At 36.3% G+C, this 25,198-nt stretch overlaps 3 protein-coding genes across 3 annotated transcripts; 2 read left to right on the top strand and 1 right to left on the bottom strand.

Annotated features, from left to right (window-relative positions):
* The first annotated feature begins 9,192 nt into the window (after positions 1-9,192).
* LOC103952986 lies at positions 9,193-12,898 on the top strand. The gene is made up of 7 exons (XM_009364694.3): positions 9,193-9,893; positions 10,210-10,296; positions 10,403-10,615; positions 10,718-10,882; positions 11,042-11,095; positions 11,229-11,375; positions 12,242-12,898. Exons 1-7 carry the CDS (start codon positions 9,435-9,437, stop codon positions 12,617-12,619), a joined length of 1,503 nt encoding a protein of 500 aa, XP_009362969.2. The 5' UTR covers positions 9,193-9,434; the 3' UTR covers positions 12,620-12,898.
* A 2,119-nt stretch (positions 12,899-15,017) lies between these two features.
* On the bottom strand, positions 15,018-18,529 carry LOC103952985 (2-oxoglutarate and iron-dependent oxygenase JMJD4). Its single transcript, XM_009364693.3, has 9 exons — positions 18,236-18,529; positions 17,677-17,841; positions 17,245-17,407; positions 17,015-17,132; positions 16,811-16,880; positions 16,635-16,715; positions 16,360-16,416; positions 16,136-16,247; positions 15,018-15,950 (listed from the first exon to the last, which is right to left on the bottom strand). Exons 1-9 carry the CDS (start codon positions 18,443-18,445, stop codon positions 15,508-15,510), a joined length of 1,419 nt encoding a protein of 472 aa, XP_009362968.2. The 5' UTR covers positions 18,446-18,529; the 3' UTR covers positions 15,018-15,507.
* A 1,320-nt stretch (positions 18,530-19,849) lies between these two features.
* LOC103952984 (cell division cycle protein 48 homolog) lies at positions 19,850-24,186 on the top strand. Its single transcript, XM_009364692.2, has 9 exons — positions 19,850-20,020; positions 20,663-20,828; positions 20,922-21,150; positions 21,272-22,038; positions 22,137-22,358; positions 22,491-22,562; positions 22,648-22,929; positions 23,066-23,425; positions 23,673-24,186. Exons 1-9 carry the CDS (start codon positions 19,962-19,964, stop codon positions 23,973-23,975), a joined length of 2,460 nt encoding a protein of 819 aa, XP_009362967.2. The 5' UTR covers positions 19,850-19,961; the 3' UTR covers positions 23,976-24,186.
* Positions 24,187-25,198: the final 1,012 nt, after the last annotated feature.

Raw genomic sequence — 25,198 nt, forward strand, 5'->3', positions numbered from 1 at the left:
ATTTTCACATATCCGAGCATCCGTTTTTTCTTTTAATGCAACAGATTTTGGGGGAGGAGATTCAAACACGCGATTAGAGTGCATAAGCAAACGCTTTTAACTACTTTGAACTACAAGTCCCTTACGTAGCATCCTTTTTAGTTTGTCAATAAAGCACAACTGAGAAATTGTACCTATATATGACCAAGGGTATCCGTTTTCCCCGATTAGCATGATTATTATCTTCAAAATGTCAAGTTTAGCGACTGATAGTTGTTTTAGTACTTGAGTTCTTGAGCACCTTCCAGTCTCTCAGACCACCTTTCTCTGAAGAATAAATTAGGTCTTTCATTTCTTTCTGGGAAAATCATGATGACAAGAAAACTTTTTGACCTCCAAACGACAAACCCACATTTTTTTTCAAAATTTTAATACAATAAAAAATAAAAACCAAATAAATTCTAGCATTTTGTGGGATGGTGGCTACCCATGTGACTGTAAAAGTCCCTACATTGTATAATTCCATCGTACCTTTGAAGGTTTAAAGTGTTTTGCTTTTGAAAAAAGGCAAATAATTTCAGCTTTTTCTTTCACACACACACACATATCTATATATACATATATAGTGTAGAATAGTAATAGCTCCCATACAAGATAAACATCACATGGTCTCCAGACTCTCCACACATTGATATCAGATTATGAATTGTATGACCTATCACCATCTTCAACCTTCAAGATACTGCAAAGGTATATATATAGTGGGACTATAGCTTACACCTGCATTATATTATGCAGGCACCACTGTTTTAAGACAAGATACTCGGGCTTGCTAAGCAGGCCTCGCATTCAGTACTCCTACCCTAGCTAGTGCTTGTACCATATGCACTATAAATGTCTCCTGAGCTAAAATGGACTGTTTTATGATGGGTTAGGTCAAGAAATTTGGTGAATTTGGTAATGGGGTTTTTTCGGTTTGTAAAGTTTTGGTTCATATATTTCAAAAGAACAAACTTTAAACACACACCATTCAAGTTACGCTGATCAAAAAACAATATTCAAGGTACAAATTGATGTGCTATTGTCCGAAATGCACGTCTAAATCTCAAATCAATATATCTTTTGCTAACATGAATGCTACGTTGATGCATGTTAGGTGGTGATTTTTCATATTTAGAAGGTTAGGATTTTCTTATGATTCATTTATCAATTGGGCATCTATTTAAACAAACAATGAACTTACCAAGTGCTATGATAACAAAATAAAAGTTAACTTGACAACCAGACAGATGAAGAGGTTAAGATATAAGAATTTGTAACTTTAGAGTTCTACATATTTGCCAATATTTGGAAAAATAGGGATTCTCAAACTGAACCCAAAATGGTGCAAAATATAAGATTCCCTTCTCTTAACCTGCATTCTTAATCATTGAATAATTATGATTATATTATTTTGTTCTTTCATTCTTTAGAAACGACATGTTCACAATTCACAAGAGAATCTACCAGCTGGTGCGTGCCTTCTGCTACAAACTATACAAACAGCAGATGATGAATGCAATTTCACATCATCCCAGTCACACCAGGCTTGAAGATTTAGAGCAAATCCCAGCATAATCCGAGCTTAGCTAGCTCTACCAAAAATTACATGGTGATTAATCTTTTCCTTTTGCCAGTCGGTGCTCTCTTTCATAAAGCATCGCAATGGCAGCCTTTCACTCCAAGTCAAGTGACATAGTATTATGCACCTGAAAAAAAAAAGTTACAGTTTTATATAATTTATGCCATGAAATGACAATAACTTTATGAATTATCAGCACAAATCACGAACCCTAAAATTATATAATATAATCCATCCTAAGAGATCTTATAACCTTTTCGATTACTTCAAAATATTCAACCATGTAAAAATTAAAAAACAGTATTCCTTTCACATATGCGCGCGTGTGTGTGTATCTCAATATTATTGTGGGTCTGGAATCTATTCTGAAAGGCCAGCTTTACAAAAGGAGGGGCATGGGAACAACTTAATTATAATCTAGAATGTGGAGGTTTTGCTTTTTAATGAGCGTGGCTTAGATGGACCAATATATATATATTCTCAAGTCTCAACTGGTTGCTGCAGATGTTGTTGGGAGTGCGAGTGAGTGGAGGGTCATTTGTGAAAAGAAGAGAGAATTCAAAGAATAGAGTATAATTGGCAAACAGTGATAAGGAGTCGGGAGGACCATTTGAAAGTGACAAGCACCATTGCTTCCCTAGAAAGAGAACCAAAGCACCAGGGTAAAGGTCCCATACCTTTCTGCCTCCCACAATCTAGTGCCCTGAAAATTCATATCTTCATGGTTAATTTCAAAATAACTAGGTGTAGATAGGAATCTTCTAACTTTAATTATGATTGGTAATCCCACTTTAAAAGAAAGTATGGTAACGGCAATTTTTCGGAGTACCCCTAATATCGTTAGGTGAGTTTACTGAATTCACTCATGTTATAACATGAATATATATTAATGTCACATTTTGAAGTATAAACCAATTTATTATTTCCAGTATAATTAACGCATAAACTAATTAATAACATTATGTGACTTTGTTATAATCACACACAAACTTCAGAGACTTTGAGCCTAATATGATTACACATTAGATTGGTGTATACATGTGGCCCTTAATTACTTGTATAACTCATATTATAGTGTTTAGATTAAACTAACAAGAATGGTAAGAAACAACCTTCGCACATGTGATTACATTAGCTATAGATGCATATCGTTACTATTGTACATGCAAATGGGTAGATCATTATGTCATATTTCGTGTGTTTCACTGACATGAATGATCAAAATAAACTTAGTTCTACATCCGTAATGGATCCTAACATCTCCCTCTAAGAATTAGGGTTAATCATCAAGATTGAGGATGCTGTTAGTTAGACTGTCAATTCCAACAGTTATTACATGTTACCATTTGTCTCTTGGAGGCCTATGAATTTAGCAATATGACAAATTGTCGGCATAGGAGGTTTTGACATGCTTGACCTTAGGCGTCAGCTACCCATGAATCCATGATCGCGACATTCATATATGGATTGCAGGATTGGACCCATCTAATCAATATGCATCGTCTTCCTTAGTAAATATTGCAATAAATTTGATCTGTTCTGGGTGAAATAGATATTGAACCGGTGATTCGTCCGGCGGATAAGATTTTTCTCTTCGATTTATTGTGTTTCGGATCAATTTGTTCTTACTTTTATTAGCGTAGCTTAGAGTAAATATATCGTTTGTAACAAAAAAATTGTAGCTAGTTAAAAACTTAAAACCACATCATTGGCTTTGTCCATTTTTTGGATGAATTCCAAAGTATTGACCATTTAAGAGCAACTCCAGGCCAACCATATAGGTTGGTCTAAAGTCTAAAAAAAAGGTCGGCACCCCCCAAAAACACTCCAGTCGAGCCTAATAGGTTGGCACCTAGCTTAAGCCAGCTTCTAGGCTGGCCCAAAACGTGTTGGGCCATGTGACGTCACACTGGCGTCAGCATGATGTTATAGGCCAGTCCAGATTTTTTTTGCACCAGGCACATGGGAAACACATGTGAGTGGCCGCGCGTTACCGACAAGAAAAATGGGGCGAGGCTCGCATGTGTAGGCGCAACAGAGGGGATTGACAGGATGCCATGTGGCTCGTTCTGGCTATTGGATTTCCAACGACTAGTTTTTTGGACAATTGGATTTCCAACGGTAAAAAAAACTTGAAATTCAAATCCAACGGCTAGTGACGTGGCGCGTTTTGGGTCGTCTGATCCTTAGATCAACGGTCCAGATTAAATAACTTAATAAAAATTAACAAAAAATTATTAAAAATTGTTTGAAAATACAGAAGAAATAAAAATAAAAAAAATTTTTTTCTATAAATACCTAACCATCATCTTCCACCGTACACCACATTTCAATATTTTCAACACTTTCAACCAAAGTTTTCATATACTTTTTTATGGAAAAAATGACTACGTGGAAGCTCATCGAAGATGTTACGTTGTGTCAATACTGGGTTCAAATTACTCATGACCCTCTTACAGGTAATGAGATGGACTTGTGAGAAATGTGGAGTAGAATTACGGAAGCGTTTTGCGATAAGCTTGGAGATCGCACAAGAAGTAGTCAAGGTCTTCAAGGTCATTGGAAAAAAACTCAAGATATCCTTTACTTGTTGGAAAAACACTCTATCTCATGCGCCCATTAATCTGAGTAGTAGGAGAAGTTTAGCGGATCAGTTGACAATATTTTTATTTATATGTATTTCACCCACATCAATATTTTAATTTATTTATTTGTGTTACACCCGCATTTTATAATATTGTCTTATCCCACATTTTATAGACACTACAAGTACAACCATTCTACAATGTGAAGAACAACAACAAATCATTCACCAAATGGGAATGTTGGGATGTTATCAAAGATAGTCCCAAATACAAACTTGTGCCAACTGGCCCAGAAGTTGTCATGCACGGCATCCCTCTACACTGTTCGCCAAAAGCAGACATTGCCACACAGGAAGGCGGCACATTTGAAGAGAGGGAAGGGACGCCTGAAGAAGTGCTGGAGATGTAGCCGACTCATCGGTCCCTAAGGCCTCAAGGTAAAAAGGCGGCAAAGAAAAAAGGGAGTTCTTCCAAAAATGACTACACAAAATATATGGACGAACTTGCTCGCCAAGGTGAACTAAACATGGCACGAGAAACGGCTAGAGATGAGGCAAAAGCTGCGACTATGGAAGCAATCTTAGCAGCTATTGAGAGAAGTGATACAGCTAATGAGAGACAAAGAGAAATACTTAATCGAGAAAGCCAGATGCTTAGAGAAGAAATGATGGCTCAAGCAGACCGTGACACTATGAACAAGCCTCTAGAAGAAATGTCTCCGAATTCTAAATATTTTTGGACATCGGAAAAAAAAGACATGGTGCGAAATGAGGCGTGCAAGAGACGAGGAAACAAGTCGAGGGGGTTCTAGCTACATAGATCCTAGCAATGAAGATTCTAACTCCTTAAACTTCGTATAATTTCTTATTTATTTCCTAACTAATTTAATTTCATCTTTATATTTAGTACTTTATGTAATTTCTTATTTATTTTTAGTACTTTATGTAATTTCTTATTTATTTTTTATGTACTTTATGTAATTTCTTATTTATTTTTAGTACCAAATAAAATTACATAAACTCACCAAATAAACTTAAAAAAAAACACATGAAATAAAATTACATAAACTCACCAAATAAACTAAAAAAACACACAAAATAAGCTAAGAACTTTATTCTTCCACCACAAGCTCCTTTTAATCTTCACCTTGTTGCAATCCCCACTGGTGCTTAATCAAGTCAGTTTGACGGCTTAAGTGCCAGTATGGTAGTTTCATTGAAGTGTATCGCTCAACGATCAATTGATTGTAACGTCCATCCCGTTCCAATGGCTCGTGTTGCACGAGATCTTCGGTGCGATCATGAGCACAATAGATATGTGTTCTTGAGTTTCATCATGTCTGGCTCGTATTCATCGACAACATCATAATCATACTCATCTTACACAATCATGTTGTGGAGAATGATACATGTCATCATGATGGATCGAAGAGCCTCGACATCAAACATTCTTGCAGCAATCCTGACAATCACCTAACGAGCTTCAGGATATCAAAATAACGCTCCACATCCTTCCTACACTCCTCTTGATATTTTGTGAAGCCGTTTTTCTTTTTCACTTTGTGCATGTGGCACTGTTTTGATAAACGTTGTGCACCTTGGGTAAATGTCGTCTGCTAGGTAGTATGCTCCTTCATATTTATGGCCATTCATCCATTATGTAACTCTCGGTGTTTTTCTTTGCAGCATCTCGTTGAACACTGGAGATTGGGCCACGATATTAAGGTCATTTTGAGCTGCTGGAACACCAAAAAAAACATGCAAAATCCATGTATCAAATGAAATTACCGCTTCCAAAATGATACTTTTGGCTCATTTTCTGTCGACATAAGCTCATTGCCACGCACTTGGATAGTTTTTCCAGGTCCAGTGCATACAGTCGATACTTCCAATCATGCCAGGAAAGTCTCACATCTCACCCTTCTTCAGAAGCCTTCGCAGATCCCTTGGCGTGGGTTTCCAGAGGTACTCATTGGTGTGCAGGGCTTTGATTGCGGAACAAAACCACATCAAGGACTCCAAAACAGTTGATTTTCCCATCATCGCTATCTCATCCACTTAATCTACAGATGCTCCATATGCAAGCATCCGTAAGACAACAATAACTTTTTGCTCAGGAAGAAGACCTAGAACATGAAAGACATTTTTTTTTGCACAAAGTATGGATCATGGTTGCAAATAGCACTCATGATTTTATCGAACAATCTTTGTTGCATTATAAAACGACGTCTAAAAATATGATTTAGGGAATAAAAAGTTGGGGATAAAATAATCTTCCAAGAGATCTTACCTCGTCTTTCACTCTTTCTATCCAAGTTTGCGGCACGTTTGGGTTTGGATATCTGATCCACAGCTTCCATGGCACGACTGGAATGTGAGACTCTCTGGTTTCTATGTTCATCATCCTCATCCTCTTCCATTGTGAAAGCTTCATCTCCACCTTCCTCTAGATTGAACAATTCTTCCTGTTGTGCCAACAATTTTTTCTGTTGCTCATGGATTTCATACAATCTCCTTGAAGAAGACATTGTAAGAACTCAAGATTTAAAAATGATGAAGAAAGAGTCTGAGCTAAAACATAAGTATTGAGTTTGGTATATGAATGAGGATGGATGTAGGTTTATATGGACAAAAAAAGAAAGGATGAGGTTCTGGACAATGTCACGTGACATTATGTGATTGGTTGAAAATCTTATCAAAATCTTGGCTAAATTATTGTAAATAGATAGTGAGACGTGGTGCTTCGGGATTGGTTGAAATCTTATCGGAAATTTATCCACAAAATAGTACATTCGGATAATGACACGTGGCATGACAAGATTGGTTGAAAATCTGATCGAAATCTTGGCTAAATTATTGTAAATAGATAGTGACACGTGGCGTGTTAGAATTGGTTGAAAATCTTATTGAAAATAGTACTTTCAGATAATGACATGTGGCGTGACAAGATTGGTTAAAAATCTTATCCAAAATTAAATTTTTTTTTTTAATATTTTATAAAAAAATTAATAATATTTAAAATGGGTGGGTGCCACCGCATTTTGTAGGGATGGAGATGTATTTGTGCCAACGTATTTTTTAGGGATGAAGATGCATTTGGCCAATTAACTGTTCATTGAGGTCAATCACTGTTCATTGAATGGATTAAATGAGCTGAATGCCAGCGTATTTTTTAAGGATAAAGTTGCTCTAATAAACAAACCAAATTCAGCAAGTGCTGTAAGAGCACAAGAACCACATGCTGCAGAATTATTTCTCAAATTTTCATTTAATCTTATCTGAATTCACACCAATTACAACAGGAAGATGATTCTCTACTTTCCTAATCTCTCTACCCTTTCATGCTCTCCTATTTGAACGGTCACGTTTAAGTTACGTCAACATCTTATATTAATTTTTTTTATAGAGATAATAAGATAAAAAACAATGTGTGAGAGAAGGAGATGGAAAGAGATGAGAATAGGAGGGTAGAAAATCCTCCTCCATTACAATAGCATTTTTTTCCTTCTCTTTTCTGTCATAACTAATAAGTAATTCAGGAATATTTAGATTACCGATAAGTCTGTTTAGTCAAAAGAAGTTATCTATTTTTTTTTTTTAATTAAGTTTCATGGTCCAATTTGAAATGATGAATATACAAGAGACTTGAGAATGTAAGGCTGTTTATGCATTCCAACTGTTCCACTTCCTCCTAGTGGCAACTGTTGACAACAGCGTTATTAATATTCAGAACATTATTATAGTTAGATAAAAAGAAGTGAAATTATGAGACTTGAAAGATGCTGCAAGGGCCAAATATGGAATGAGATTTCAGAATTATAAAAACAAAGAGGAATGCTAGCTATTTTCTCCGTTTTCTCTTATTTATCTTTCTTATTAAATAAATATTATGCGAACTTATCTTACATTTAAAACTATGTATTAATTGTGCTTAAAACTTCGTTCTTTTCTTTTCACTGATGTTCTTAATTATATGTCAAATTTTGGTGGAAAATTTAATGATTTAGTTGGGGATTCAACTACGGGTATTACTGGAAAGATTAGTTAATGAGTTGGTTGGATAATTTAATGATTTATCACAATTATTACATAGATTTAGGTGTAAAATAAGTTCACATGTCATTTATTGAGTGTGAAAAGCAAATGAAAAAAGGCAAGTGAGGAAGCTAACTAGCATTCCCCTAAAAGAAAAGAGACTCTTTTACTTCATTTGTAATTAGTGTGTTCCTCTAAACCATTGATAATATTATGTCATGTTTACTTAGAATGAGGGAACTCCGGTATGTTATGAATTGGAGAAAGAAAAAAAAAAGACCGGTACGATATCAATTAGTCCTTCAGTTGATTAGATTCTTGATTTTATAGATACTGAATTACAATTTTTAGTATGAAACGCAATTTTTTGATTTCATATATGTCGGTCAACATATAAGAAGTCAAAAATTGGAATATTCAATACCCATATTTTATTGAACACATGAAAATTGAAAAAATAAGCATTCAGAATAAAGTTGTCATTAGAAATACTTAGTAATTAGGTGAAATAACAATCGGGTACGGTAATAGTTAGATCCGTTTCATCAAAATAGAAATTCAAAAGGTTCAGACTCCGACTATGAAATGAAGTTTTGAGAAGCTTATTGACGAAGCAACGAAGTTCTTTTAGCCAAAAAGAAAGGCAAAGACTCCAGAGGCTGTCGCTTGTTAGGTATAATTGGCTTAGCTCTCAAGTCTCAAGCAGTTGCATATTTCACTATTTTGTAAAAATACCTGAACTTTGAATCACCATCTCTTTCTTGTCCCTCTTTGTGAAAGGAATTAAAACGTGGGGAAGTACAGCCCCACCTATCACCCCTATTTTAATATGCGAAATGCTAACAGACTTTTTTAAAATTAAAATTATCCATCAATTTTCTAACATATCATGCTTTTAACAAAATATCTTATAATATTTGCTTGAAAATTAACGTTAAATAATAAAGTGACAGAGAGATAAAACACCTTGCTTTGCTTTGAGAGTGCTCTTCGCATTTCTCCTTTAATATCCCCTCATGCCTGAAATTTTTTCTTAGGTGTCAGAACACAAAAACCCAAGAATCTTCTCTCCTCAGAAGATGTAGAGAGAGAGAGAGAGTTGTTTATATGTTGGAAATGCAAAGGCAGTGAGTCAAGTGAACAACTTAGCTGGGCAGGCAGTGGCAGCAGAAGACTTTCTCACATCTTTGATGGTTGCTTCTGTTTTGTAAGGACATGAAGGGAGTAGGAGAAGAAGACTATAATCCTAATCCACCACAACTCCCATGGACAAAGCAGAAGAATGTGAAATCCCACTACACAACAACAAGAAGACACCCAGTCCAATGCAACCAAACACAAACTTCTGATTCTGTTTTTGTACCAAACACAAGACACAGACAACCTACTCCACCACTCGAACCCAAACATTCCTCTAAACTGGCTCTTCCTACTTACTCTCACACCTCCAACTCCTTCTCATTCGTCTCCATGCTTCTTGTTCTCTTACTTCTTGTTGCTTCTTGTTCTCTCTTTACTCCTGCATTGTCCCACCCAGTTGTCTCGGATTCTGGCCTACGCCACCCCTCCCCGGCCAATCAGACTTTTCGGACCGGCTCTGTCAACAAGTTGAGCGGGGTCGAAGTCCAATCATATTTAAGGAAGATCAACAAGCCTGCTGTCAAGACTATTCAGGCACCACATTTTGTCCTTGATAGTGAATTCAATGCAAATGTTGATTTTCTTGTTGTCTTCGGTTTTTTGTGGAGAACAGATTTTCGCACTCCTTTTTTTTCTTTTTGTACTCGTCTCTTTATGTTTAGCTTTAAGACAAGCAGATTAGTGCATAAGGAGAAACTAAGAGGTTGAATTCGAAAGCCAAATATATAATAATAAATAACTGTCGTCTATGAGATTTGAAAACAATAGGTCGTTAGAGTAAATAGTCATTGACATTTTCTTGGTTTTTTTGAGATTTAATGATTTGGATTTTTGTTATTTCTCGATGCAGAGTCCAGATGGTGATGTGATAGATTGTGTTTTATCTCATCTCCAACCAGCTTTTGATCATCCTGAGCTCAAAGGAAAGAAGCCATTGGTAATTTTCAAGAACAATATGTCAATAACCCTTTTCAACTTTGTCATCATTAACTTGTAAATTTATAATTAGGGGACTAATTACGACAGTGATTTTACTTTTACAGGAGGAACCAGACAGGCCCAAAAGCTATAACGGCACAGATAAAGTGGGAGAGAGCTATCAGGTATGGGCAGACTCCGGTGAATCATGTCCGCAAGGAACAGTTCCGATCCGGCGGACCGGAGAGAAAGACATTTTACGAGCAAGCTCCATCCAAAGATTCGGAAGAAAGCCGATAAGACATGTGAGGAGAGACTCCTCAGGCAGTGGCCATGAGGTTAGTCATTTTTTTCATTCGAAAATAATGAGAATAATGAAGGATTAGGCGAGCAAAACCACGCAATAATATGTTCACTTTACATTGGGTTGAATTTTACAGCATGCAGTTGTGTTTGTTAATGGGGATCAATACTACGGAGCAAAGGCTAGCGTCAATGTGTGGGCGCCACGTGTCACTGATCAGTATGAATTTAGCTTATCACAGATTTGGGTCATCTCTGGTTCTTTTGGCAATGATTTAAACACCATTGAAGCTGGATGGCAGGTATATGTCCTTTTAAGCAGATATCGTCGTGTTCATACTTCTTCTCTTAATATTGCTTGTATATTTCAATTTTTTTTTTTAAATTGCTTGTATAAAAACTTATGATTTCGTGTTTGTTAATTGCCAAATTTAAGATTTTCCTTTTAAATTTTTTCCCAGGTTAGTCCAGAGTTATATGGAGATAACTATCCAAGATTCTTTACATACTGGACAGTAAGTTCTATTAATTAATTTTTTTTTACTAATTAGATTCTTCCGTTTCTCATCTGCATGGAGAATTAAGACATAAATTATGAGGAAATAAGTACAATTAGTACTAATTTGATGCTTCATTATATGTTTATAGACAGATGCATATCAAGCAACTGGATGCTACAACTTGCTTTGCTCAGGATTTGTCCAAACAAATAACAAGATTGCAATTGGAGCAGCAATCTCCCCAAGGTCCTCTTATGGTAGCAGACAATTTGATATTGGTTTGATGGTTTGGAAGGTGAGTTTTTCAAGTCAACATTCACATAATTAATTATTTTAATATTCAAACCTAAATACAACAAAATTACACTCAAATCAATATATGATGAAAATACAGGCATAAGATTAGTTAAGTTGGCCCGAGAATGTTTTTTTTTTGCACTCAACTTCTATCCTCTCTCTCTCTATAGCTTACATAAAAAATTTCATTTATATTTATTATGAAAATTAAGATTTGGTGTAAACCAAACGTAATAGCGTTTTAACATTCATATAGCATACTTCATTTAATATGATTAGACTCGGTTATTGTTGTTGTTATCATGAAAATTCAGTTTGTTACCTTCAGGTATAAGGTTGCCAAAAAAAAAAAAAGAAAAAAAATATTTGCTGCTTTGGAAAAAAAAACTCCTTATAGAATTTTCATCATCTAATCCACTTGCAAAAAAGCCAACCGCACCTTTCAATTGACATCAATTTCTTTCCTATTTTCCTCCAGTATTTTTTTATTTATAGACTCAGATTCGTTTCCTTAGAAGGGCTTTTCTACGTAGGGGTTTCACTCAAATTGTGTGTTTTTGAATCAATTTATTCGTCACTGCACATACAACTCTATTTACTCCGTATATATCGATTCTGGATTTTTAGAGTTTATATTGAATAAATTAAAAAAGATGAAAAAGATGAAAAAGAAGTGAGAAAACTCTTCAAGTAAGGGACAAAAACTCATCATATCAACCCCCACAAAAAGTGACAAAAAGTTAAACCCATCATTATTCAGTCCGAGAAAACATTGCAAGACAAAAACAACTTATTGATCACAATCATTTTGTTCTAAAATAAAGTTAATCAACATGTAATTATGTTGTAATTTAAATTTTACAGGATCCAAAGCATGGACACTGGTGGCTAGAGTTTGGAAATGGGCTCCTAGTCGGATACTGGCCAGCATTCTTGTTCAGTCACCTGAGGAGCCATGCAAGCATGGTGCAATTTGGGGGTGAAATTGTAAATAGCAGATCTAGAGGATACCACACATCTACACAAATGGGAAGTGGACAATTTGCAGAAGCAGGGTTTGGAAAAGCATCTTATTTCAGAAACTTGCAGGTTGTAGATTGGGATAACAATTTGCTTCCACTCACAAATCTCCACCTCCTGGCTGATCACCCTAATTGTTATGACATAAGACAGGGAAGAAATAATGTGTGGGGAACTTACTTTTACTATGGTGGTCCTGGAAGAAATGTGAGGTGTCCATGAATATAATAGCAGCATAGTAATTTTTGTTTATTTTTCTTATTTTTTTGTGTTTAGGTATTGGTTATTTTTTCTTTCTAGTTCATAGTAGAGGGAGATTTTTGTGTTTGGACGCCTGTATAGGGCACTAGACAAAAGGGGATGGGTAGGACCAAAATATAAGGAGTGTGGGGGTGCTTTGTGTGTGTAGTTTGGCCGTTTGCACCTAAGAATTTATCCAGAGCAGGGTTTTTGTTGTATTTTCCAGTTTTCTTTTAAAAAAAAAGTGTTGGTAGTTTTGCATTGGCTCCATAGTGTTTCTCTGTTTCTTCAATTTTTTTCCACGAGAAATGAGAGTACATAAGCATAGGTTATGAACACATCAGAATAAAAAAGGAGAGCGGGACTTAAAAAATCTAGGGGTCGTTTGATAATCATTTTGTTTTCATTTTTTTAATTTTTAGTCTTCATTTAAAAAAAAACTAAAAACCGTAAAGATTTGACTTGGCATGTTTGATAACTATTTTCTGTTTTCAAGAAAATGAAAATTGAAAGCCAAAAAGTGAAAATTATAAAAACTGGAAATGAAGTGATTATCAAATAGCTATTTAGAAAACGAGAAGTGATTTCTCACACTCTCTCACTTTGCACATTATTATTTATTCTAACTTTTAAATTGAATAAATCAAAAGAGTAACAAACAAAATAACTAAAAACAAGAACGTGTATAGAAAAAGCGTGTGCAAGAATTACTTCTCTTGAAAAATCCACACTGCTTTTGAGTCAAAACTTTCTTGCTCCCAAGCAAATTTGATGCATGATATTTTATGCATTTTATAGGTAAAGCAAATCCTTAATCCAAGGCAAAAGCAGATGGGTAGCAACAAGGAAGCAAAGTGTAAACAAATACAGCACACATGACAACCACTTAACAACTACTTGGAACTTCTTTTCTACCATTATAAAATCATTGAAGGAAAATAGTGACATTAGAGAGATTTTTCAGTGTTAACGGAAAACGGTCAGGTACAACAAGCGTAATAAATAGAAAATTTAAAAAAAAAAATTTCAACCAATTGTACTATAACACTTAGCGTATAGGATCGTATTCTCGGCACACTGAAAATGTTCTTGTGACATTAACATATAGTTGTCAACCCCAAGAACTGCTAAATAGTATAAGTTTGCATTCCCAGCCAAGCTTTTTGCTCCTAACAATACATTTTTTTTTTTCTTTTCCTTTTTGTTTTTGTGGTCCTTTTTTTTATTGGTTGAAAATGACCACAGAGTGTACCTACTTGAGGACCGGTGTGCAGTTGTGTGGATGGAAAACCTACCTAGTCCATACTTCAACAAATGCTTAGTGACACATCACCATCTGTTCATGCTTAAGCAAGGAAACAAGGACATAACTTATAAATTAGGAAAGATCTATTCACACGCCTCTTTTTATCTCGTACACATTCTTGGTAATTTTTTGTCATTGATCTTCTTTAATTCATTTGATTTGATGGTCGAAAATTGAAAAATATGTGTGAGAGGTAAAAATAAGTGTGTGAATAAAACCATCCATATATTATAGGGCAAAGCATAACTTTGGTCCATGTGGTTTGGACAAAGTTTTACTTTGATCACCAGAGTTTCATTTGTCGCGATTTAAGTTTCATACATTACGTTTGATGGAAAACATTAGCTTGGATAAAATAACTCATTATATTCAAGACATATTGAGTGAAAAAAAAAAATAGACGGTTCCACTTCAACGTTACGAGTATTCGATGGTCTGCATCATGGGACCACAATAAAAACAACACTCCGAACCAATCCAGGTCATCCATTATAGTGAGTTATCTTATCAGCCTAATCCTCTCTATCAAATGTAGCGCCAGTGTACTAATTGTTGCTATTCAACAAGCGGCACGGTGCGTGTATGTTTATTTATACGTATACCCTCACATTTTCATACATGTTAATTGTCAAAAAGCCTGACGAGATTAAGCTATTATCCTTAAATTACAACCATTAGTAAACTACATAACTTAAATCGCAAAATTATAAGTCACTCGGTACTACGGTCTGATGATATTCCCCTTCACTTGGAAGTGTGAGGTCTTAGATTCGAATCTCATGGATGACGAATTTGATACCAAATTAGGTTGCCTATTGTGTGGCTCAGCCGAACTCCCCCTCCTTTTTAATGTAAAAATATCGATATATTAAAAAAAAAAAAAGCGAAATTATAAGGGCAAAAGTGGAATTTTGACAAACTACAGACAACAAAGTCAATGTTTGGCCTACAAAATACATGCAAATGTAAAAACACCACAAGACGGTTAACGTGAAAGCAAGTAATGAAACGCGTTAATAAGATTTACCACTTCCTATTAACCACGTTTAAACATCATTAAAGTCTAAAGCAAGATTCAAAGTAAAGCAAGCTGAACTGCTTAATCATCATATGAATTTCAGTCAAGTAGAACATATATACAGAGGTGCAAGGAGGAAAAGAAAATATAGATTCATAGAATGATACCAGTGAATTCACCGACTCGGTAGAGTTGTTCAAACTTCAGTGAGTTAGCACGAAGACAATAAGAATCAGCAACTTCAAAGGCAAATACCACTCATAGGGTTTTCCAACCACTGTTCTTGTTATTTGGATCCCACAACCGAAGATCAAACCTTCATAAACCGAATAGGCAGTGCTGCAGGAAGATCATCAAACCTTCATATGCAAAGTAGGCAGTGCTGCAGGCAGATTGTCAGACGTTCATAAGCCAAATAAGCAGTGCTGCAGGCAGATTTATATCTTGGCGTTGTCCAAGTAGTTCACCTTGGACATCTTGTAGCGGGATATCAATTCTCATTTAACTGTTTTCATTTTTAAATTAGACAGCGAAAAATCTTGCAGTTCAAACACCCACGAATTCTGCAACAGCATGCTCTACAAATTTAACAAGATCACTGGCAGTAGAGACCTCAGAGCTACAAGTTCCTAGAATTTCCATGTACCTCATATCATCTAACCAAGCTTTCTTTGTATTGTAATTCCAGTCTGGTTCCATGTGTACCATCCCATATTGTCTTCCCAAAACAGTACAAAGTTTAGAGAACTCGGGATCATTTAAGGCTTCCCGGAAATCCAAATGAAATCCATGACTTCCTGTCTGATCTTCCATAGATTTTATATTCGATGCAATTTTTTGAATTGATGCAAGGTTGAAAGTGAAGTTCTGAGCTATTGGGGATGAATTCCGAGTGTGATTTCCATTCTTTCTAGCAAGATAACAAAGTTGGATCAAGTTGGCCAGAGAGAACCGTGCTAGGAAGATTAAGAAATCACTAAAGTTCATGCCTGCATTAAAAGAAAAAAATTAGCAAGCAGATTAGGATTTTTTTCCTTTTCTTTTTCTAAAACCCCTTGTTCTCTTCCGGACGCTAAGTTTATTCAGTAGCTATGATTATGTCCAAGTGCTTCGGATTTGTCACTGGGAAATTTAAACAAGCTTTAAGTTATTGCATGTTCAGTTTGCAATTTACCTGTATTAGCGGCAAGGTTCCGCTGGCAGAGACCTTCAAAATCATCACATATATCCTTGATGTCTTCTATGTACTCCTTAGCCTCGTAGTAGTCCCTCAAAAGTAAATCCCACTATAATTTAATATATACAAATTAGTGCCACTAGAACACTAGCATCATTAGTTTTACATGGAGCGGTAGAAATTTAACACACAATATACTCTGGCAGTAGTGTTCCACTTACCACCCAACGAATATTATAAGCATTGAACCAGTTGTGGTTTATGGAAATTGTATCTTCCTGAAAGTATTATGAACACAAATAAGATGAAAAAATTCCGTTCATCAAGCATGAAGATAGTTTTGTTTTGATTGACATACAGACTACAGTGTCTTCCTACAAATAGAAAAGTTGTGATGGAGAGTAATTTACTCGGAAAACCTCTTATAATCATTGCAAACTTTCAGACTTCTATTTTATGATTGGGCGAAGCAAACTTGAAGAAATAGAAGAAATACCAAATTATGGACTTGATGATACCATCCGCTAGGCACAAAGATAATCTCATTTGGTTCTTGAATGCACTCCAACCAGATAGCCTGCTCAATAGAAGAATATACGGTTTCAACACCAAAAAAGCTGCAAAAATACAACTAGACAAAAGAAAACTTGACGATATAGATTGATGATTTACCTTTGCAAAACCAGGAACATTAGTTTCACTAACATCATCAAAAATATTATATACACAGCTTTTCATATTCCTGAAGGTCAAGAAAGGGTAAGAAAGAGAGAGAGTTCTAAAATATGCTTCATTAATCAAAGCAATACACAAATGTCCCAGACTCCCAATGTAGATATCTCTGATTCCTATTAGCGCAGGAAATTGTAAACTTGCCTGCCAAACACAAGATGACTTTGAGAAGGAGAGAGGAAAAGCCACCGTTTTTTGCCACACACATTCGCTGACCAGCTATATGACCTGAAAACATCAGCATGAAGAGGAGTCCAAGTGCCTGCATAAACCACAGAAAGGGAGCTAAATCTCCTTGAAAATTTTGACTTAGATCATATCTATGACTAGAAAGTGAGAGAGACTGAATGAATGTATCACAAATATTCTCAAACCTTTTGCTCCCATGTAAACGAAACGATAATCAGAGCAACTTATTTCGTTATTTTCTGAGTAAATGTTGGGATCATTATGCATGTGATAATTGTCAAGATACATGTTGAGCCAATCATCACAAAAGAGCACCGGAGTTGTGTAGGCTTCGTATTCTGGGTACTCCTGGAGATCAGAATACCAAAGGATGATAGAACAAGTCAGGCGACTATGCTAGAAAATTTTGAGATGTTACCTTAGACTAGACACACTGATATGCGCAAAGCGATAGACTCTCAAAGCTGATATGTCCCAACTAAATATACAAAGCCCCCATACACCCAAGGCAGACAGTAACAAGGATGTCAAAGCATAAAATCACCAGGAAACTAACTCCTCAACTGCTCCATAATTCCCCATAAATAAAGGGTGAATTCAAAGTTTCTAACTAGCACCTTAACAAAATGCCAGTCCTTCAAATATAGCAACTCCTTGCTCGTAGCTTCATGACTTGAAGCATTACTATGCTCCTGAACGGGGTCCCATTGCTCAACAAAGTCCGCAACGGTCATTTCCATTCTCTTCTGATCTGTGAATTCTCTAGTACCACAATCTGCAACCTATAAGTGACAAAATATCACCTCACCTTAAAAAGATCAAACATACAAAGACTGAACCTTTAAAGTATTAATTCTACTACAAAACTACAGAAAACAAAACAAAATAAAAGGGGCGGCGAGCTAGCTAATAAGCCTAATTAGGATTGATTCCTCTAATTAGGATTAATTCATCTAACATACTTCTTATTATTACAATCACACAACACCTAAAAAACTACTTAACATTGCAATATTACACCAAAAATTCAAAGCCTGAATCTTTAGCAACAGAAACCAAAACAGGGGCTGATAGGTTAGCTAATATCTAATTACCACATAGCCAATCTTCTTAATTGTGATTAATTCCTTCTAAACACACTTCATAATTCATATTTAATTTCACTAAATCTAGTACCTGAACTTTGGATTTTCCGAAATGGGTAGCGAAAAATTGAAGATTTGGCTGGCCATTGTCGGTGACCCAATCTCTGCAAGCCCTCCAATCGTCCATGAGACCTGTGAGCACCACAGGCTGGTTCTTCTCCATGTACCTCTCCACGAACTCATTGTACCCCACTTTTTTCCCGCTCACCTTCTCTATTAGCCCCCCAATTTGAACACCCATGTTTTCTTCTCCCAGCTTATGCTACTCCAGCGAGTTAATTCGGATTTCGTACGTTCGGTTTCTCTGCTCGCCCTCTTTGATTTGGGGAAGACGACTTGAGTTGGGCCAGGCCGGGCCGGGGAGGCCCAAAGTGCTTTTAAAGGGCCCCAATTTGGCCGAAGAATGATTTTACGAGGGGTAACATTGGTTGTGATCTATTTACCAAAAAAAAAAAAAAAACAACGGCTGTGATCAGTTTGTTATTTAGTACTAAGGTGTAATAGTATTATTTTTCACTTATAAAGAGCATCTTCAAAGGAGATGTCGAAAATAATATATCAAAATTATATTTGATGGCTAATGCAAATTGAATACAAATGCTAAATCATTTTCTTTTCCAATAGTTGTGTCAAATATATATTTTATTATTTTATTGGGCTCAGAGTTTCATTAACTATTAAAAAATAATCAAAATTAATTTTAGTTTTTATTCTATAGGTTGTTAATAGGACCCATGAATTAAAAATTTTAAATTAAAAATATTTGACTCCTTCTTTGTTTGCTGTCAAAAAAGATAACTAGAAAGTAAGGAGTCAAATGACTCAACTGCCACATCATATTTGGCATATCCATTGGAGAATGCCTGAATGTCTTTTAATCCTATTTGACATGTCTTTTGGAGATGGTCTTAGGTTCAAATGTAAATAGTGAGTTCGAATCTCTATTTATATTGTGTGCATGACAACTCATAAAATGTTCAACACATAATTCATCTTGATTTCGAGTCATGTATTGTTTCATGTCTGAAGTTACTATATATAAATTTAAGAATCTGTAATTTAATAATTTTCTCAATTCAATTTTTTCCTTATGAAATTAGGAATTGAGAGACGTAATGCAGTACTATTACATCTCTTTTTTTTTTTCTTTTTAAAAAAATGACCAGTTGATGGTTTTGCTAAGGCGGTCCATCTTTTTAGGGGCTAGAACTTCTTTTAAAATACCAACTTTCCCTCACCTATGTCTCACATGTCTTAATTTGTAATAAAAAATAATAATTAAGCGTTGTTCTTTACCTGTAACAATTAGTAGATTACAATAACTTTATTTGCATCAATTGAAACCATACAAATAAAAGTGAACTCTGGCAAACTACAAGGACCAAATTATAATAACTCATTGTTCTCCAAAATTCCAAGTGAATGACAAAAAGGGACTCCAACGGGTACCCGTTGTGGCGAAATTTAAAATTAATTTTTTTACGTGATTGTGCGTGATTGGCTTAGAGCACATGCAAACTCCAGAACTGATTAGTCCTTTTCCTTGTCGGCAGAGATGTATCTTTTCCCGCACGAAACCGAAATAAAACTCACAACCCTACTCCTAAACGGAATAGGTCCATCTCTCTAGTTGCCTATAAAATACCAAAGCCCCTCGCGTCGTGTCAAAGTTCACTCTTCACAACGTTTGAAACTCCCAAAACCTTTGTTGACGATCGACGAAACCGCCAAAATCCAAAACCAAAGAAGCAACAACAATGGCGCCTCCGAGTCCATCTGCTCCTGATCGTTCTCAGCCCTCTTCGTCTTCGGACCCGTACGTATTCCTATAGCCATCTGTTATAGCTATTGCAGTTCGTATTAGCATCTGTTTGTTTTCTAAAAATAAATCAACTTTTAAAACTTTTATCAAACTGAATAATGAATAGGGTTAATTAGGGTTTAGGGTTTATGGCAGTGTACATGTGTGGATGCTATGTTGATTGTTATATATATATATATATATATATATATATTTTATTTTGTCAATTTGATACAAGCGATACTATACTTTAAACTAATCTAACTATGGGGAGGGAATTCAAACTCAGTGCACATGGTGGGAGCACATCCGCTTTAGCCAGTCTTGAACTCAAAAGATTCAACCTTTTTTTCTCTGAACCATATTTATGCAGTTACACCGGGATTAAGTAAGATATATGCTCTATACACATGGATGATTTACTGATTAGTTTCCAAAGCATACTCTTGTACCGCTATGTGTGCATTGTTTGGTTTTAGTAGGGGGATATAACACCATTACAAGTTTGTAGCGCAAAATTACCGGAGAGTTCTTGTTTAACTTTTGGCAGAAGTCTTCTATTGCAGGATTGTAGTTTTGAATGAGAAGATTTGATTATTTGTTGGTTTTGATGAGTACTTCGTTACGAGAAACTAAAGTTTTTATTTTCAAATACAGGAAGAGCAACAAGAAAGATTTTTCGACTGCTATCTTGGAACGAAAGAAGTCTCCTAATCGACTTGTTGTCGATGAAGCTGTCAATGATGATAATTCTGTGATTTCCTTGCACCCTGCTGCACTGGAGAAGCTTCAGTTTTTCCGCGGAGACACTGTTTTAATTAAGGTATATTTTGCTCTTCTATGTTTCTGAATGCGTCGAACTTAAGTGTCTAAATGCCTAGAAATTAATTCTCACTATTTTTTTGGGGGTGTACAGGGCAAGAAAAGGAGAGACACAATTTGCATCATTATTGCCGATGATGAATGCGAGGAATCGAAAATCAGAATGAACAAAGTTGTGAGAGCTAATCTTAGGGTTCGCCTTGGAGATGTTGTGTCTGTTCATCCCTGCCCTGATGTCAAGTATGGAAAGAAGGTTCACATCCTTCCAATCGATGATACAATTGAAGGAGTGACAGGAAGCTTATTCGATGCATATTTGAAGCGTGAGTATTCTCTTTGAAATTTATTTCCTTATTAATTGTTTGTGTCACACATCAATATTTTGTTACAATTAGACTTTGTGCTTCTGTGACATGTTTCTTTACATTCTTACTTGGTTCACAGCATACTTCGTTGAATCTTACCGGCCTATGAGGAAGGGTGATCTTTTCCTGGTTCGGGGCATGATGCGAAGCGTTGAGTTCAAGGTCATGGAGACGGACCCTGCTGAGTACTGCATTGTTGCGCCAGATACTGAGATTTTCTGTGAGGGAGAGCCTGTCAAACGTGAAGACGAGGAAAGACTAGAGGATGTGGGATATGATGATGTTGGAGGTGTTAGAAAGCAAATGGCCCAGATACGCGAGTTAGTAGAACTGCCTCTTAGACATCCGCAGCTCTTCAAATCGATTGGAGTAAAACCCCCTAAAGGCATTTTACTCTATGGCCCACCCGGGACTGGAAAAACTTTGATTGCAAGGGCTGTAGCGAATGAGACTGGAGCGTTCTTCCTTTTGATTAATGGACCTGAAATAATGTCCAAGATGGCAGGTGAAAGTGAAAGCAACTTGAGGAAGGCGTTTGAGGAAGCCGAAAAGAATGCACCCTCAATCATTTTTATTGATGAGATAGATTCTATTGCTCCAAAGAGAGAAAAGACCCACGGTGAAGTGGAAAGGCGTATAGTTTCCCAGCTTCTGACTTTAATGGATGGCCTTAAGTCCCGTGCGCATGTCATTGTCATGGGAGCAACGAATAGGCCAAACAGCATCGACCCTGCTCTGAGGAGATTTGGAAGATTCGATAGAGAGATTGACATTGGTGTGCCGGATGAAGTTGGAAGATTGGAAGTTTTACGAATCCATACAAAGAGGATGAAACTTGCAGACGATGTAAGATTTTCTATCCTCAAATTTTGATATATCATATTGTTTTGTCTTGCATTGCGATAAAGCATGATAATTAACTTGGTGTTTTGTTACTATAACAGGTTGATCTCGAAAGAGTTGCAAAAGATACCCATGGTTTTGTTGGTGCAGATCTTGCTGCTCTCTGCACAGAGGCCGCACTCCAGTGCATCCGTGAAAAAATGGATGTTATTGATTTGGAAGACGAAACGATTGATGCTGAGGTGTTGAATTCGATGGCTGTGACAAATGAACACTTCCAGACCTCGTTGTCCTCTACAAATCCCTCTGCCTTGCGTGAAACTGTAAGTTTTATGTATTTATTTCAATTTTTGTTTATTTTTAAGTTTAGGAGTAGCAAGCTTTACTTGTTTAGAAGTTGCTACTCAGAAAATCTATGGACTTGAGAATGACAAACTTGTTTTCTTGGTTTACAGGTTGTGGAGGTACCAAATGTCTCGTGGGATGCCATTGGTGGGTTGAACAACGTCAAAAGAGAACTTCAAGAGGTTTGTGATTCGATTTCATCTTCTTCTTCTTCTATGCATAATTTCTATGGACCAAAATTTTTACCAATTCCTTTACCTTTTGCAGACTGTTTCAATGCCCGTGGAGCATCCAGAAATGTTTGAGAAATTTGGCATGTCGCCTTCTAAAGGCGTTCTCTTTTATGGACCGCCTGGCTGTGGGAAAACTCTTCTCGCCAAGGCAATTGCCAGCGAATGTCAGGCCAACTTCATCAGTATCAAAGGACCCGAGTTGCTAACAATGTGGTTCGGAGAAAGTGAGGCAAATGTGCGCGAGATATTTGACAAGGCTCGCCAATCTGCTCCTTGTGTTCTCTTCTTTGATGAGCTAGACTCAACTGCAACTCAGGTACTTGAGATTATTTTATTTTATTTGTTTCCTTTCAATCACATTCAAATTTATGTTTATTGGTTAATTTACTTGTTTATTTTGAGAATAACTATTTTTCGCTTTGAACTAACTCACGAACCCCCTCCTCTATCAGCGTGGAAATTCTGTGGGAGATGCCGGTGGTGCTGGAGACAGAGTCTTGAACCAACTTCTAACTGAAATGGATGGAATGAATGCAAATAAAACCGTCTTTATCATTGGGGCAACAAACAGGCCAGATATTATTGACCCGGCATTGCTCAGGCCTGGACGTCTTGACCAACTTATCTACATCCCACTCCCAGATGAGGCTTCGCGCCTTCAGATTTTTAAAGCATGTTTGCGCAAGTCCCCCATCTCTAAGGATATTGACCTAGCAGCTCTTGCCCGTTATACGCACGGTTTTAGTGGTGCAGATATCACTGAGATATGTCAACGTGCCTGCAAATATGCCATCAGAGAAGACATTGAGAAGGTAAGAGGTTTTCTCCTACTTGAATTAATTACTTGCAGCACAAGCAAGAAGCCTAATTGCAGAAGAAAATTTATGCTCGTTAAAAGATTTTTTTTTTTTTTTTTCCTAAGACAAAATTCCCTTAACATTCCTTCACATACAAGAAACCTAATTGCAGCTTTAACATGATTCATAGATGCTTGTTGAAATTTATTCTTCACGTTCCTGAAAATTGTACTAATCTTTTCCTCCTTTCAAACATTTATAGGATATAGAGAGGGAAAGAAGAAAGAATGCTAACCCCGAAGCCATGGAAGAAGATGAAATTAATGAGGTAGCCGAGATCAAGCCAGCACACTTTGAGGAATCAATGAAATATGCCCGAAGAAGTGTGAGTGATGCGGACATCAAGAAGTACCAGCTATTTGCTCAGACTTTGCAGCAATCTCGTGGGTTTGGATCCGAATTTCGATTTCCTGCTCAACAGACAGAGAACAATGCAGGAGAAGCTGCTCTATCCCCATTTTCTTCAGCCGCAGTTGCTGGAGATGAAGCTGATCTCTATGATTGAGAACTACAACCAATGCCTTTTAGATAATGTAGGTAAATGTTTTAGCTTTGAGGTTATATTTTGATGTGGAAGATCTGTAAATTTCAAGGTAATTAAATATTTAAATTTGAGGTTGTATTTTCTTATGCTATAAATTTTTGGATGAAAAGTAAAACAGACTTCATTTTTTGTACTACTGAATTGGGTAAAGTAAAAATAACTTTAATTTTCAGACGTAAATTTTCTCCCAACAAATTGAAATTCACAAATCAAATTAAGGTAGCACTGTTACTTGCAGATGGAGTCACTGCTTTTCTTAGAGATTTGCAGACAAGTATGATCACAAAACCCTAAGTTGGCCAACTAATTACCTTGTAGCTGAAGTGCAAGTATTGCCCAAATCAAATGGTGCTACATGATTAGTCGTGCACGCTCGCGCTTGGGACGGAAATGCCCATGCGTCCATGTTTTGTGCGTCCCACAAGCATGAATGGCGAAAATTCAAAAGATGGCGCTGGAACGCATGGTTCCTAGAATTAACGCTTGCTATTTCACAACTGTTCCTGGCGTTTCCATTTCCATACAATGTGAATGACAAAGAACAAACGTATCATGCTTGCTTGCCTTGTTTCTTTTGGCCTATGGGCACTTGAGTGCTCCGAAGTATCTGATACTCTGAATCTTTTAACCTTTAAATCTTTATATTTTAGGGTCTGCTGTATATATATACAATTCTGTCCCTCATGATCTACACTGAGAATCTTTCATGTGTACTATAAAAAGAAAAGTGTATATTAAGACCAAGAACAGAAGAGAGATCTCAGATCTCACATGGGACATTATCTAGCAGCGCACCACGTGAGCTTAAGCAAGCAAAGGGCTCACCAGAGAGGTGGCTTTTTTCTTCTTCTTTGCTGTCTACCCTTCTGCACAAATATGGAAGATAATGCTAAATTCAATAGAGTTAAAATGCAGAATACTCTTATAATACCGTTTTTTTTTAATCTAAATTGCATAAGAGGATATTCAAACTTGGGTGTATGTAAATAGAAGGGAGCACTGTTGAAGAATGCAAAACATCCTGTGTCAAAAACATGACAGAATAAAGCATAACTTATAATGAGTAGTTTCACTTCTAATTACAGTTAGGTCTTTTGCGATAAAAATTCACACTACTAAGCTAACAAATAATTAAGTTGAGGGAATATACACAAGTGCTTGACGCATTAGTAGTGGACCTTTGA

The sequence above is a fragment of a genome, unplaced genomic scaffold (genome assembly GCF_019419815.1).
Source record: "Pyrus x bretschneideri cultivar Hongxiangsu unplaced genomic scaffold, Pyrus_bretschneideri_v1 Contig27, whole genome shotgun sequence".
Classification (NCBI taxonomy): domain Eukaryota; kingdom Viridiplantae; phylum Streptophyta; class Magnoliopsida; order Rosales; family Rosaceae; genus Pyrus; species Pyrus x bretschneideri.